Below are 17,804 nucleotides of genomic sequence, written 5' to 3'. Positions count from 1 at the left end.
ACAGACGTTCCTATGTGACTGTGACTATATCCAATGACATGCCCATTGTACCATAAAAATTCACAAAAGAAAGCAATGGATTAGATATCGAGGGTTACCCTCATTTGATACACGAGATCTATAATTTTATCGTATTTTACTCGACCAAAAAAGAAGATTAAAGTGCGTGAGATCTACAGGATGATTTTGTAAACAGCGTCAAAATTTTTAGAAGCGACTCAGAATCAGTAACTTAATCGATTTACGCAATGAAAAAATTTTTTTTTTCATATTTTATTTTTATCCGCTGCGCGCGGTTACAAGATTGGCACACGTCGATAATTTACGTCGTTTATAGAAAAATACGTTCACACAGTTTACTGTAAAGCTTAATAGACATAATAGTGCGTCAAAATAAGCCATAACCTTTAAATCTTAAATCTTAAAATATGGACACTGCGAGTTCGATTTTTAAAATAATTAAGATAAAGTTGTATTGTTAAATTGTTCTACAGAGCTTCTTAAAAAAATTGGATACTGATTACAAAGTCACCCTGTATAAGTATCGTATTTTACTCGTGCGAAAAAGACGCGTGGTCAGAATTTGCTGGAAAGACAAAAAACGGGATTCTCGCCAAATTGCGAACTGAATTTTGAGATCGCTGAGACAGTTCAATCTCTTTTTAGTAGGCTTTTGTCAAGTTCTTACAGTACTACCAAATTCAATAAAATTGTTTCATACATCTAACGATCTTTTTTTAGACTTACTCAAAAACCTTTCTATTATTTTACTTTAAAAATGGTTCAAAATGATATCTGCGGGCCTAGGATGTGCGGCATGATAAACATTAATCGCATTTAAATTTGTCGATTTTACGCATTTTGATTTGTCATCTAAAATCATCGATATGATTTTATCACGATGCGCATCCTAGCCCGGCAGGATGATATCGAATCAATCTAATTATGGCTTCAGTCTCAATGACGAACCGAAATAAAAAACAAAAACCTTGTACCTACTTAGTTGTAAGCTATTTGCATGCCAGTTGTGGTGATTTGTGCGAACTATTTTTATATTGACATCTGCTGTACCGCTTATCAAGCAAATAAATGGATTTTGATTTGATTTTATTTGATTTGTCTTCTAAGCTGTAAGCTGTTTAAAAACTGTAACGTAAACTGGTCTTGCTATAAGGCCATGACATCCACACAACCACGTTGTAAGTTCAAAATTCAGTATAAGCGACTCTACCGCCGCTGAGCTGCAAATAACTGGAACAACTAACCTTTGAAATCTGGCATAGCTTTAAGCACTCAAAGCTCAGCCAGAGCCAAATCAAAGTTGCTTCAGATGCAAACTAAGAAGCACTTGCCATGCCATGCGTTTTTGAAACGTAAGAGCTTGTTCACACGTAGATGAATCGTGTTAATTTACGAATCATTTTTTTTTCACGATTCGTCATTTTTTTCACGGGAGTAATGCTTTTGAAATACCCATGTTCACACGTTTCACGAATCTTGAAAAATGACGAATACGAATTCGTTTTTTTAAAATCATGATTCGTTAAAAATCACGTGTCGGCTTTTGATAATCACGAATCGTGTTTTATGGCGGATCCACTGAACTCAATCGCGAAACAAATGTAAACATCAATTCGGATATCATTTTGACGAATCGTGAAAAAACACCGTGTCCGTCCGTGCACTCGGCATGGCATAATGCTGAGTGGACTCCCATTGCGATGGGCATCGCTGTTGCGACTGGATAGCACTGCTCAGTTCACTTTTTATTTCCTTGTAATATTTATGTCCTATTTCTGTCTTTTTTTTCCGTATACACCTTCTTTTTGTCCTCAACTAATACGTGATGTTCATCGTAATAAATCTTTCTTTCTTTTTTCTTTCTTTCTATTCAATGTGAACATCTCCAACGTATCGTGTTTTGAACGAATCGTCAAAGACGTATCCCGTATGAATGCGCCCTAACACAAGCAACAGAAGGTTGTGTGTGTGTTCTGTATATAACTCAGTGCCGGTGTTAGGAGAGTGTGGGCGGTGCGAAGGCAAATTAACTTGCTTGTAAGAAAGTTACGCCCGTATTCACAAACATTACTTTGAGGTCTCACAGTGCGCGGTCTGGGAGTCATTTCCTTAAACCGTGCATTTTACGTGTTCGCAGTGATACGTGGACATGGACGGGACTATTCCCACCTCTCGTTCCCACCGCTGCAACTCTTGTGTAGCCAGGATCTACAGCTTGACCGCCAATAAAAACCCAACCAGTGAAGGTCAAGTTTCTCCCGTGGGGGAAAGTTTAACTGTCATTGGACCCGCAACGAAAAGAAAATAGGAGAAGTTCGAAGGTTCAACTTCCCTCCATTGCAAAGCGGATGACCGGTGACAAACAGAGGCTTAGTAACCTTTAAGAAAAGATAATTACGCATCAAGGACAATAAATGAAGATGTTAAAACGCCGTTTCTAATGATTTGCATGCCAGCATATAAAAGGAAGTCACGCCGCGGGATTGCGTTCAATACGCGACCCACTTTGATCTGGAATTTCTTGCTAAATTAGAACCGCATCGGTCTCGCAAGCGGCCTTTATATTACTACGAGTGCACTCGCGCTAAGGAAGCTGTATAAAGGTAATTAAGAGGACATGATGAAGGTTTCAGGGTTCTGTAAGTTTTATAAAGACGATCGTGGATCTTTCTGTCTATTTGTCGCAGACCACTTTGATCTGGAATTGCTTGAAGCTAAATTAGTACCGCATCGATCTCGCACGCGGCCTTTATATCGCTACGAGTGCACTCACGCTAAGGAAGCTGTATAAAGGTAATTAAGAGGATTTAATTAAAAGTTTAGGGGACTGTATAAGTTTTATAAAGACGATCATGGGTATTTCTGTATGTTTGTCGTAGAACATTTTCTCGATAACTGGACTGAAAGAAATATTCGTAAAAGGAATGGGAAAAGGCCAAAAGTAACAACCACCTACTATAGGTATTGGAATTAAGACAAGATTTAATGTAAGATAAGGTCTAGATCTGTAAGTATTAATCATTCAATTACCTCATAATAAAGTAACTTTTAATGATAACGTGAAAGAACAAACAATACGTCAATTTGTCTTATTATTCTTAGCCATTTTATTTCCTCAATTTTTGCCGCAATTTCATGAAATAATTTTCCCAATATAAACAGCAGCCTCCGAAGTATCGAATTATCCCTTCCTTCGTTTTTATCTCACCAGCTTGCCACATCGACGCCTTTGATAGATTATTTCTATTAGGCTCTCGTGAAAGTGGCCAACGAGTTTTTGGCCACTCGGGAATAGTGGATCAAATAACTTTCCGTGACATCTTTATCTTCTGTGATTTATTAATCCAAAGTCACGATAAAACAATACGTGATTCCAGTAAATATTAATTTGTATTTTTCTATAACGGTTAAGATACATCAGTTAGTTTAGTAGCAGATTAAAAGTCATTTGACTCGTGTATTATAAAATTTCTTAACCAGTACAAATTCCCTCGAAGAAAATATGAAAAGTGACTTTAGATGAAGTAATTGCTTGCTTCTGAAATATATTGTGGCAACGACGGACAACTACGGAACCCTACACTGCGCGTGGGTACGACAAGCACTTGGCCAATTTTTATTTTCTTAAAAGTCCTTGAATTCGGTAGCTCATAAAATAATGTAGTTACCGGATCTATGTTTTACCTACCTAACTACTAACTTCAGTACCTACCAATGTTGGATAATCATTTTTCTGAAATTAGCACGTCACACTGACACTGGAGGTAGCTGAGTCTAAGACGCATCGAACAAGCTTAAGCGTTCCTGCACACGATGCCGTCACCGCGCCGTCTAGCCGGCGGCAAACCCGGCGGCATAAGCCGGCGGCACGTGTGAATGCGCCATAACACCCATATTCACAAACGATGCCTGCTTAAGCGAAGCAGCAAATCGAACGCACAGCGTTGAATAGAGCTCTGTGATTGGTTCGTGTGTGACCCTGTGCGGCCACGCGCAGTGAGACCTCGTAGTAATGTTTGTGAATACGGGCGTAATTAATCTTATCCTTCAAAATTTTGGGACATAAAGCAACACGAATTCTCATTGGCTAAACGTATACACCCAATTATCTTCTAGATAACTATTAAAACTTCCTTGCAAAATAAAAAGAAGTTGTAATGTTAATGAAACTCATAAATGTACGCATTTGTTCATTTTAGTAGTAATAAAAGGATTATTAGAGCGTAGCGACCACCTTTATTAGGAAGATCCAGTTATTGGCCTATGGAGAGTTTTCAGCAGGCTTAATAGGTTAATTAATTATGAAACGGAGGAATGGAAATGGTACGCTTTGATAAATGTTTTTAAGATAAATAAAGTATAGAAAATACCAGTATTAAAAATTTGAGATTTTTCTCGATTTCCCTAGGATCCCATCATCAGATCCTGACTTGGTGACAATGGGACTACCTCAGAGGTTTACCCCATCGAACAAAAAAAAAATGCAAAATCGGTCCAGAACTGACGGAGTAATCGGTGAACATATACAAAAAAAATACATACAATCGAACAAAGAACCTCCTTCTTTTTTGAAGTCGGTTAAAAAGAAGCAACTTTTAAATATAAAAATGCAAACAGCCAAGGACTGGAATTCGCTGCCAGTTGTCTCTCGTCTCTCCCCGAGGTCTCTTCAACCGGGCCTCAAGGCAAGAATGCATAGGTACTTACTGGGCAGGTATATACTACCGTAGACTGCTTCTCACTTAACTTTAGGTTAGGTGTGATTGCCTGCAATGCCTGCCTGCCTTGCTGTTCTTAAAAAGTGAAGTCCCAAGATAGAAAATCTATCAACGCACAGCCCAACAAACCACTCGACGGATCGGGATGAAATTTGGAATCTTATGACGTAGGCATCCGGTAAGAAAGGATTTTACGAAACTCCACCCGTAAGGGGGTAAAACGGGATCCACGCGTACGAAGTCGTGGGCGGCCGCTAGTAAAATAATATGACAATAGAAAAAGATCATGATTTTGCCAAAGGAGCCGAGATTTCAGTTCGCTCACTCCATAATTCTCCGCGTTTCACCCGAGCCTTTTCCATACAAATTGATATTCGCAGATAAATTATTTTCGTAGGAAAATTATTACCGGAAAGATTAATGGTTGCTGGCACAATGCATCGCACAATCGGTCTACCGGGAAACGCTAAGTTATCGACCAATTATTCGTAGTATTTGTGTGGGTCGAAGAATTGGTAATTCTACTCAAAGTAGCATTAGTAACGCTTTAGAGGATTGCATTTTTTAAATACAGGGTGGAATTTTGTGATGCCTCCTGGAGGGAAAGTACTCTTAATACTGTAGATAGAAAATACTCAAAGAAAATGTTTCTTTATTTTTGAAAAGAGAACTGCATTCCCTGTATATATTTTTTTAATCATAAGTTGTAAAATATGAGATATGAAGGAGAATAGGGTAATGAGAGAGATAAACAATAGTTTAGATAAATAATATTAAAACCTCGGACGGACAGACGGACATGACGAAACTATAAGGGTCAGGACTACGGAACCCTAAAAAGCAATTCCAGTACAGATTTCCATCATTTTTCAGGATATTAATAAAGAATATAAGATTTTAACTAAAATATAGAAACACGGGTCTCAACGCGACATTTTTATATAAGTTACATAATGTTACAAATGATATAAAAATGTTTCTCTATTTTAAAAGAAAATGTCTTTAAAACTTACGATTTGACTCGCAGTTGTATATTACTTGTTATGTTACTGTGTAGGTACTTTACTTATAAGCAGTGATTATATTATTATTACTTACTAGCTGACCCGGCGAACTTTGTTCCGCCTTAATGGCAATAAATAAGCAGACTTTTTTTTAATTTCGAACGGGATAAAAAGTATCCTATGTCCTTCTCCTGGCTCTAAACTACCTCCCTGACAATTTTCAGCTAAATCGGTTCAGCCGTTCTTGAGTTATAAGTGGAGTAACTAACACGACTTTCTTTTATATACAGTGTGTCCGGGCNACTATCGCTGTTAGCGACGTCAAAGAGAGTCAGAATTAATGTTAGCAACTGTTAGCGACGTCAAAGAGAGTCAGAATTAATGTTAGCAACATCATGTCAATTAGTTCAAATTAACTAATTAATCTGTTTCGTAATTAAGAAAATGAACTTGAAATTTTCGCCAAAAAGGCAATACCGTAGCGAAAACCATCAGGCTCTCTCGCTTACTCACTCGGTAGGCCTCTTTCTTGCATTGTCTGATCTCTCACTTCCACAAAATAGCTTCTCTTTCACACTTTTCTGGAAAATCTAGAATGTTCAGGAAAAAATAGAGAAGAAACGAGACAGAAATATCGGACCTCTCGCTTCGAACATTCTAGAGCGTGAGATAGCAATATGTTTTGTCCTTGTCTTGCACGGATNGAAGGGGTATCTTTGTTCAACAATTACGTCGAAACTAATTGACGTAGACTAATAAATTTACATTCGTTTTGTAGAATAGCTCAAATACTAATAATACAATGCAAATAAAACATACCTTAACGACCTGGTTTTTCTTGTGTTGGAAAATAACTGAAAAAGAAGTGAAAAAAGTCATGTTTTTTTCTAATTAAATCCATTCTTACTCCCTTAAAATGTATGAAACTTGTATCTGTTTTCTACTTTTGCTAATAGATAATTTTATTGGCTATCGCGTGATATAAAATATTTGCTTATTAATGTTAAGCTACCCACGCTTTCACTTGTTTTTGAAGGAAAAGGTGAAAACTAAAAATTAAAAACTTAAATCCTTGTAATTTTGCGATAAATGGGTCAAGCCCCAAATTTGAAGTATTTTTATCGATAAAATTGTCCCTAGATTTGGCCCATAAAGTTTGATCACTACATGACCGGACACACTGTATATAGATTGTGTTCTAAGTAGTTAAGTTCAGAATTCCGTTGACATCTTGAGACAGGTGACTGTTGTTATTAGTTAATTATTTTGAGAAACTTTGGAAACTAGTGCCAAGTTTCGTGAAATTAACAACTTATATTAAATTTAAGTTGTGTACAGACGTAATACAGTTTAAATTTAGTTCAAATTCCATTAAGAACTCTAGGAATTAAAGCCTAGTGCTCATTAATAACACAACCTCCTTCCGGAATAGAACCTACTGTTTCAACAAGTATCTACAAGTACTAAAGTTTTCGTTTAATATATGTATACCAAAGTTTCATAATGAAATTAAAAATAGTACCTTGAATAGTCCCTTTAGTTTATGAAGTATTTACTTAATAATTCATCATAATTCATTACCCTTTGTATTAGTCTACATTTTTCACTATCCCAATTTAAAAGCTTTTAGTTTAACCCTAAAATATACATCAACATTTTCAGTGCTTTTAGGATATTTGGTAAATCCTGAAACAATTTTACTCTACACCTGTTAAAACCCATTTCATGTTGATAAAATAAAAATAACATTTAAGTACTCTTTGCCATTTATCGATGAAATAAAACGGTATTGATAAATTCCCGACGGAACCCTTAAAACGGTTGGGTATTGAAATACACTGGTCATCACAAAAATCGTCCCTCCCGCGACAAACACTTTCAAACGTATGCATCCCCACTTCCCACCAATATTGGCACCATTTAAAAGCCTAGCTCTAAACTTCATTTCATTAAAGGAAAGGTTTTTACCCCAAAAATGTGTCTGTAGAAGAATCCAGAGTCACTTCTTCAAAAAATAGGTAGTTACGCTTGAGCCAACTTTTATGGCTATAAAACTGTTAAGTTGGGATTAATCGCTATCCATCTATTAAAGAGGACACGTGAGATCATTGCTTATTTGGTTTTATAACCATAAAAATTGGTCTAATTGATCCCAGAGGTGAGCCCAAAGTGAGGTATTTTTTCAAGTAAATAACAATAAATGTATTGTATATGTTAATAGTTTATTAAGAAATTAAATGTGTTTTTCTTTAAGGATATTTATTGGGCTTTCATAAAACACCAATATTGTTGGGGCATCATGATTGTGTCAGTAGAAACGAGTTTTCCTGTAAAACGTAGGGGAACGATTTTTGTGATGACCAGTATATTTGTGCTTCATTTTCTTTTAATTTTCTTTTTACCTGGTCATTTAGAAAGTCTTCATCATCACACATACAATCTTGGTACAAAATTTTACTTGTTCTATCTACATAAGTTTCCACAGTGTTGTATTATTGTTGTTGTCCTACCCTGTCGTACCGTAAAGAAAATACTAACTTAATCTTGATATTCCATTCACAAAAATGTACATTATAAGTTTTGATGACATCAGACATGTAATAAAACTTACAATAACTTACCAGACCGAAATAATCATCAAATAAAAACATGGCCAAACTAAAATATTATGTTCGTAATAAAACAAAAGAGTTTTACATTTCTGCGAAGGTAACAACTTAATGACTCTAATTACAAAGTTTAATTAGGTAGGCTTGTTAATAATTAACATTGCGGCATCGTTTATTTCAATTAGGAAATACTACGAAATCTTAGCCTCATTCTTACGCAAACAATAAAAAATATTTCAAACGTACGAAAGAAACCTTTGAGCTTTGGTTGTTTACTTGTTATTTTTTTTTAGGATTTCTCAAGGACATATACTAAAATAGTACCATTGAATTTGATTATTTTCAAGATACATACCTACTTACTGTATTACCTAGTTCTGCAAGGCAAGGTTAATGTAAAAATATATCACAGTCTAGAAACACTTGTGTGCAAATTAGGACCACCCCTACTCTTCCGGAGGATATCAGAAGAGTCGACTAAGAGAGGGAGAAATATGTGAACATCGGGCCTTCTCAACCCTTCTAGCCAGGGTAGGGAGAAGTAGGCCAAATTCTACATTTTTCTCTAGGAAATTGGGAATAGTCGTGTTCCTACAATAAAAACTAAATAGCGCGATGAAATAGATTTGAGGCAACAATAAATAGCCCGACAGCCCAAAGGTATCGTTGCCGTACTACAGATTCTGGACTTGCCGAGGGTTGGTAGTTGGATCGAACTCCGTCACCGCTGGACTATAAATTGTGGTGATCACATCCGTAACACAAGCAGTTTAGCTTAGTTCGAGACGTTAATGAGACTTAATAAAAGCGTTTAAAGAATAAAGACTTACCAGTAGCATGCAGCTTCCTCAATGGGTCTACGATGGCGAAGTATCTGTCAGCAGATAGTGCTGTCAGCGTGAACACCGACACTCCGATGCTGACGTCTTTGGCTGCTTCAGAGACACGGCAGACGGTGTCACCCCATGGCCAGGATTCCACGGTGTAGACGATGGAAGTGAAGGGCACGCACGTGATGATGACCAGGAGATCTGCTAGAGCCAGGGAGAGGATGTATCTGAGGACAAGGAATTTGTTATTAGTGACAAATTTATCTTGATGGCATATACTTAGCCTATGTCCAGCAGTAGACATTTATAAGGAGCAGCTTAGAAGCTTACCGATTCAGCAGAATTGATCATGTAATTGAATGAGAATTGGATAAAATACACAATGGTGAACAGACGACCTCATAAAGGTAGCAGAAAGGCACTGGATATAGGCCAATAATAATATACCAACCGGCCAATCTAGAAATCATTGAGGGAGGCCTATGTTTGTTCAGCAATGGACGCCCTATGACTGAAATGATGATGATGATCTATGTTTAGCAGTATAGGCATCTAGAAGCTAATAAAGCTACTGAATTGGCCATGTACTTAACTAATTGAGAAACAGTAAGCTTTGTTGAAATTAAACAAAATAATAACAATTATTTCCAAAAAGATCTTACTGTGTAGAAAGTTTAAATGAAATTCTGAAGCATTGTTATTCTCCCATTAATCTTGTGCCAAAATTTGCCTTGCATTATCCCAAATTTCCCGCTTCGCATGCAGTATTAAGCCAAGTGGAAGACGACATTGTTTCTCGCAAAACAGTTCAGTTTGCCAAGTTTTGCTGCACTCCACTGCACACGTTTGGCGAACAAGAAATGCATTGGGACTTCTGGTGAAAGTAATACTATGAAAAATTATTTCGAAGAGAATAACCCAATCTGTCTTTTTTCCCCAAAGTTAAAAAAAAGACAAAGGAAAGGAGATCTATTGATATAGAAAATAACGCCATACATAACGCCCAAAATACTCATTGATATCAATAATACTTATAAATAAAATTACATTCTTGTAAAACGGTAATCTTTCGTAAATAAATTCATTGGTTTTACTCGTATATTAGATATTTTTCAGCTCTCACAAAAAAAATATATTATTGTAATTGAATAAACTTAATGGAATAATCCAAATTAAACTTTTGGAACCTTTTAATAAAACTTCTAGGCTTACCTATGTAATACTTATTTTATATGCTAACTGTGTTACAATATAAGCTGTATCATGTATCATGTATGTGTATGTATTACCTGTGGTTTTACTAATAATGAAAATAAAAAAATGTGTTTACGTTTCATTCTATAAAGTTACCTTCACGAATAACTTACGTATTAAGATCAATGATGATTAAGTAAACAATAAACTATGCCTACTTTATTAGAAAAGCAATAAACAAAAAGTGGAGGATGAAGATTAATGGGGGCTGAGAGAATTTAACGCCACTTACAAATGGTTATTTACACTAAAGTCAATTTAGGACTAATACGACAAACGCATAAACTCCATTGGTATTAAAGGACACGTTAATAAACTAACGTAATTATTTGACAAATAATGCCAAATGATATTAAATATTGGTAATTATGTCAATATCACGACAGACTTTTATCGCGACATTTTATCGATTTTTCACGATAAGCCCATACATTTGTCGTCTAAAATCAACGATAAGATTTTATCACGGCATCCAACCTAGCCCAGCAGCTGGCCTAAGTAACTTTCAATGGTTGGGTTTTGCGGTCAAACCGCAGATCTTGCACAGGAGTTGTACCACTGAAAATAAGAGGTGGGAATAGTCCCATAAACCACTAGCCGTACCCTTTAACTTTCCCATGGGACAAACCTCACCTTCTAGTTGGGTTTTTATTGGCGGTCAAGCTGTAGATCCTGGCTACACAAGAGTTGCAGCGGTGAAAATGAGAGGTGGGAATAGTACTGTAAATAACCTTTGTGATGTTCAGAAACCTTTTTCTTCTTTCTTCAAAATCATATTACAATACATTTTTATTTCTATTGTTAAAAGCTATCGTTTTTATTTTACATAAGGCACTATCAGAACTATTAGTCCCTTATAAGGGACAAGCCGGTTTATCGCTCAACCTACTATCAGTCTTACCTACTTCTACTATAAAGCTAATGCCTTTGTGATGTACCTGACTCAAGTTTCCGACTTTAGTGACACAGCCTGAATATATCAGCCATCTCTCTGTTATTTTTAAATTCAAAAGTTTTATGAGCACTACGTCATTTACACGTCCTAGCCCTACCAATGCTTCGGAACAGTAATATGGGCCAGTGCTGAAAAGAAGCAGCGCAAGAAACTCAGTCACTATTGTCAATATTTTGCTAACTTTACCTACTAATAATTCTAATAATTTTGATGCAGTTTACTAAAATTCAGCACAAGTCCTCGAATTTCAATAAAAGGAGGAGTAGTTTCTCAGTTCTTCTGTATGTTTTTTATGCAGTACCGTTTAACCAAAGTCGTTATAAGCATCTGTCACTTTGTTTAGTTAGTTCTCAAATCTGTTAAATTTGTTTAATACGGATTTGCCGATATTCAAACATTTGTTTCTTCTTAAAAGTAGAGGAAACGTTCGAGAACCTCTAGCTATTTCATTGAAAACATTAAATAATTCTTTCTCTATTTATAATTAATGTATTATGTATATTGTTAACTCGATTTGTATGTTGTGTGCGATTGTTATTGGAGCTGCAAGAAGTTATACTGTATGGTTATACTCGTACACTTATGCTTTAAACGCATTATTTGTAAATTATGGATGTATCCCTGTTTTGTGCACCAAATAAAAAAAATAAAAAAAACACTTGACATAAACTTGTACTAATTCATTTATGTCACAAGAATTGGCTGATTTACATCTAGCTATGGTTAGTCCAAAGCCTTTAGCTTTAGCAAAATCCTATAATAATAAACTTAAACAGGACAAACCCGTATCAAACGTGACATCGGGCTGTAATCTTTTTGTACAAACGAACTGTTTGTGATCCCACAGACCGCATGGTCACAGATGATTTTGTTTAGGATGCCTACCCCTTCAACCACATTATACGTATGCCTTAAAGCGACAGCTACCGTAAATACCCTCTCGCATGAAGCGGTATGAAATATTTTAACCCATATTTTTTGTTTATTACGAATATTTCAGTAGTTTTGATTGAATTACTTGTATGTTTTGTTAAGTAATTGGAGGATTCTATGATATTTTTCCACCGATAAAAAAGGGTTCGTCCGTTCGTTTCAGCCGAAAGACGTCCACTGCTGGATAAAGACCTCCCCCAAGGATCTCCACAAAAACCGGTCCTGCGCCGCTCGCATCCAGGCACCTCCCGCGACCCTCACCAGATCGTCGGTCCACCTAGTGGGAGGCCTGCCCACGCTACGTCTTCCGGCTCGTGGGTTATTAGTTGTAGTTCACCGACGCGTTCTATTGTGATGCGCTAATAACTATATTAAATCCAATGTACCTACCTATAGTTAGTTGGCTTAGGTACGAGAATTATCTACACAATCGCTTTATAGGGACATTACTGTTAGAACGTAATGACTTTTGGCCAAGGCTGCCTATCGTGATTTGCATTTGGGTTTGAGTGGCAACTCTATAATACAATCCCGGTCTAACTCTATCGGTCTCTCTTACACTCCTCAGAATCTTACAAGAGAGACAGAGACAGTTAGTGCCAATAAACAGATATTTCGTTGCGGAGTAACCAACTGAATTCGGAAGTGCATCCAAGGTAGTCTTTGTACTCAAAGGCTTTGCGAACGGAGCGGTAAATTATGTGGTTAGCTCTGTGCCCATGATTTCAGCAATAACTAGCTCTTTGAGTAATAACTAGCTCTTGACTACATTGCCCGAAAATCATTTTCCAGAGATGGGATTCAGTGTGCTTACCATGAGTTCACGTTGGGTGTGCTTGCTAGCGAGTGCGTCAAATCTATGAAGATGTTAGTTCTTGAAAGTAGCTGTTAAGGGCGCTGTAAAATCTGCCATAGATTTACGCTCGTGTCCTCAGTGTCATAACCGGACACTGCATGCTAAACAAGCACCTATACAACATAGGTGTTACAGACAGCCCACTGTGCAGGGGGTGCATGGAGGCAGAGGAAACACCGCAGCATGTGCTCATGGAGTGCAGTAGCGTGGAAGAACAACGGGCTCAATTTCTTCGATCACCATCGTCGCTACAGGAGGCCTGTAGCAGCCTAGACGGGCTGCTCACCTTCTGGGGGAATCTGGGGTGGTTGCAGTAGGAAGATAAACCACAAATCGCACACAATGGCCCAATCATGAGGCTAAGCGCGGTATTCGATTGCCCCGCAAAACTAACTAACTACGCTCGTATTCACAAACGATGCTTGCTTAAGTGAAGCAGTAAATCAAACGCACAGCGTTGAATAGAGCTATGTGATTGGTTCGTATGTCACCCTGTGCGTCCGCGCGTACTGTGAGACCTCATAGTAATGTTTGTGAAAACGGGCGTTAGTCGTATTATGCCAAAAATACAAATAATAGTTTCAACCCCAATAATTAAAATCTATAGGTACAGTGGAGTTCATAAATATTGGTAGTGCCAATGTTTCAAAATATTGTTAGTTTCAACGTATATTTTCAATACAAACTCCAAACATTAAAATGTAATTAACTGTTCGTTAACATGTTGCGGTAGCACAGTATTGAGTGCGCTTCAATATTTTGACACATTATAAATAAATAAATATCTTTGGACAATCTCACACAGCGCCATCTAGCCCTAAAGTAAGCAATTGATATGCTTGTGTTATGGGTGCTAGCTTAACGGATGTACTACTCATATACTTTTATTTTTAAATACATAGGTACATATTATATACATAGTAACACCCAGACCCGTCACAGAAATTAAAATTAATCATTTCAATTTCTGCCCGGCCGGGAATCGAACCTGGGACCTCTCGGCATTGTAGTCCGTTCTGAACCAATACACCAAACGGCCGACAAATTGGACAAACATTGGACACTGCCAATATACATATTTATGAACTCAACTGTACCTAGAGAGCCATTAATTGCTCCAACTTTAATATAACTTACATAATACAAACAAAAGCTTGTATTTAAAGTTGCTACTATTGTACCCAAATATACTCAAAAAGTAATTTATTTCAATATCACACGCACGCCCATCCATTTTCATTTAGAAAATGTAATATCGGAATATCAGCACTAAAATTACTCGTACTTATCTCGAGCATTCATCACTTCGATAATTTTATAAATGTACAAATAAATATCAATTAAGATAAATAATCTATACTAATATTATAAAGAGGTAAAGTTTGTGTGTTTGTATATTTGTTAAATTGTGAGGGGTAATCTCGGGATCTACTGAACCGATTTTCAAAATTCTTTTCACCACCACATTATTGCTGAATGTCACAGGTTATATAAAAAATTCTTTCCACCACCACATTATTGCTGAATGTCACAGATTATATTATAAAAAACCGAAAAATTCCACGCGGGCGAAGCCGCGGGCGGAAAGCTAGTGTTGAATAAAGCTGATGTTGATTAACTTATTTTCAGGTCGAGTTACATGAAAATTCAAGGTAGTTTTGCACAATAAAGAATACCTACATTTTATTCGTATATTGATTCATTGGAGAGACTCGTGGCAAATGCTCATAGCTGATCCCAATGACTCTTACGTGTTAATAGGATGGGATTGGATCGGAGTGCTAGGCATATTGGAAGGTCAACGGGTGATGTGGTGGACGTCTAATATTAAGTATTCCATTAGGTTTTGTGTAAAATAATAAGTAACAAATACCTCACGATCGAACGTCGAGTCTTTCGTCATCGTAGTGCGCACTCGCTAAAATAATGTTTTGTATGCCTATAATTTTCTTAAAGTTGTGAATGCTTATACTAAAACGTTTATTTTGTTTGTATAGATAGAGAACAATAGTGTCTGGACAAACCTCAAGAGGATTTATGATTAAGACACTATTTAAATCAAAGATGTAACGACCAAATAAATAAATAAATAAAATCACTTAATAGTGATACTCGTATTGCATGTCTATAACTGAATTGTTGGATTAAGAATTAACGGATAATAAAACTTTAACTGTTTGTGTTTCTAGGTGAATAATAATATACTTTAACAAGCGAGCTTAAGTCTGGAAACTTTCCTTTATCTAGGATTAGACCAACTTTAGATAAAAGCATTATATCTCTATCAACTGCAAATCTAAATAAATATAACTTTTACGAAACTCCACCCCTAAGGGGGTAAAAAGGGATCCACGCGTACGAAGTCGCGGGCGGCCGCAAGTTGTTTATAAATAGAAATACATTGTAATCACCTCATTTATCAAAACATAAAATTGTTCCAAATGACCTGATTTTCTTTGTCTTTAATAGGTATATGGTTTCAAATCAATTGAGGAAATATTTTTTCCGGTTGACATCATTATTTAATTTTGTCTTATTCTAATTGGGACAGGAAAAACACGGCAAAATTGACGATTCCAATTTCATTTCCATTCTTTGTTTATTTTTATTGTACAACTAGCTTTCCGCCCGCGGCTTCGCCCGCGTGGAATTTTGTCTGTCACAGAAAAACTTTATCGCGCGCGTCCCTGTTTCAAAAACCGGGATAAAAACTATCCTATGTTCTTTCCCGGGACTCAAACTATCTCTATGCCAAATTTCATCAAAATCGGTTGCGAGGTTTAAGCGGGAAAGCGTAACAGACAGACAGACAGACAGACAGACAGACAGACAGACAGACAGACAGACAGACAGAGTTACTTTCGCATTTATAATATTAGTTGAGATTTGATGCTGAAATAGTTAAAATTTTGTACGAATATACAATAAGGAATACAGAGATAGGTACTTACCTACTGAATAAAAATTTTAGAGAATTTTCAAATAGAAACCTCTATACTGGATTAATTCCTTTCCAATTAAGCTGGATCAGAAACCTCACAATATTAGTAACAGAACCGAGTGTAATCCTCAACTGCAAAATTAAATCTCGATATCTGAACTCTATGAACTTGTATGACCTACAATGTTGCAATGCCCTGTTTCGGGACTGTATTATTATTTAAGATCCAATTATACCAATATGATGAAATAAATATTTATGACTACGACTATGACGTCATGTATGAAATAACTTGCAAACAAATCGACTTCCAACCGCCAACTGTTCAAATTGGTCAAACAGTAGCCGTGTACATTCGTTTAGCTCTTTCTAATGTATAAAATTAGAAAAGGACCTATGATTAAAAACCAGTCTTTGTTTACCCAACAGGAATCGATGTGAAAATATGTAAAAATAACTTTCCTTTTTTCTGTTAAAAATTAATAACTTTTAGAATTCCCAACAATATTGCTAAAGTAAGACAATTCTACTAGAAATAAATACGAGCCAAGTTGACCTTTCTGACTTGTACTGCAGCGACGTTACCGCGCAGATTAGCTTGATGCAAATAATGCATGTCTCACACCTATTTACCGCACCATTAGCCCAGTTTTCAGCCAGATAGAATTTCAACTAGAACTAGAAAGTTTGCTTTTTGTAACACTAAAGTAATTGCATTAGAAGAATGTCTCTTGACCAGAATGGAATTGAGTTGAAGTGGATAGGATACACGAGCTCATGTACATGAGCTGAGTACTTGAAACTGTATAGTACAGTCTATACTGTGACATTTTATATTAAAGTAAACGTGCTACCTTGCAACGAAAATCTATCTAAATATATATAACACAAAGGTGACTGACTGACTGTCTGACTGACTGACATAGTGATCTATCAACGCACAGCCCAAACCACGGGACGGATCGGGCTGAAATTTGCGTGCAGGTAGATGTTATGACGCAGACATCCGCTAAGAAAGGATTTTACGAAACTCCACCCCTCAGATCATAGAAAGAGAATAGATATGAAGTCGCGCGTAACTACAACGAGAACCAGTGTCCCCACATTTCCCCCACCACAGCTCCCACACACACATTCAACTGTGTAAAAACAAAGCGACTGAGAGTCTACGACAACATGTGCAACCGGCTTAAAAGTGCTGTGATTGGCCAGAAGGCGTGCCTTATAGCCAATCAATGGCCGCGTGACGTGACGCACACTTTGAAAAAAGCAATTAGAGAGAAGAAAGATAAAATGGAGTCGATAAGATATCGATACTTTAAATCCTGGGGGCAAGGCTCGAAATTGGTTTAAAAAATGCTTGTATGAAAACCTTTTTATTATTATACGTTATTATTATGTTCTTTAACGATTTTTGCATAAAGGAGTCAGTTCCATTTTGTATGGACGAAAAACTCAGAATCAATTATTGGGACTAAATGAAGTTACCTTATATTAATTTACCCCAACCAAAGCTCAATGTCGTTATCGATGGAGTATAGAAGTTATAGACTGACAAAGTTTGTATGAAAAGTCATGGGTTAAGTAGGTACTTGCGATTTTTACCAGTATTTACAATATTGGTAATATATTATTATTTACTTTAATAATAATAACAGGATCACTGTAATTATTATTAACTAC

At 36.5% G+C, this 17,804-nt stretch overlaps 1 protein-coding gene across 1 annotated transcript in view; it reads right to left on the bottom strand.

The window, feature by feature from the left end:
* Window positions 1–17,804, bottom strand: part of NGR-A15 (neuropeptide receptor A15) — a 76,792-nt gene that overhangs the window by 55,625 nt on the left and 3,363 nt on the right. Inside the window, exon 2 of the mRNA XM_028319382.1 lies at window positions 9,183–9,409. Within this exon, the coding sequence (XP_028175183.1) occupies window positions 9,183–9,409 (227 nt within the window). The remainder of the gene's footprint in view (window positions 1–9,182; window positions 9,410–17,804) is intronic.

Source organism: Ostrinia furnacalis, unplaced genomic scaffold (assembly GCF_004193835.3).
Source record: "Ostrinia furnacalis isolate ACB-3 unplaced genomic scaffold, ASM419383v2 OfSCF7173, whole genome shotgun sequence".
Classification (NCBI taxonomy): Eukaryota; Metazoa; Arthropoda; class Insecta; order Lepidoptera; family Crambidae; genus Ostrinia; species Ostrinia furnacalis.
The sequence above is the reverse complement of the archived record's forward strand: the minus strand, read 5'-3'. Positions and strand labels throughout refer to the sequence as shown.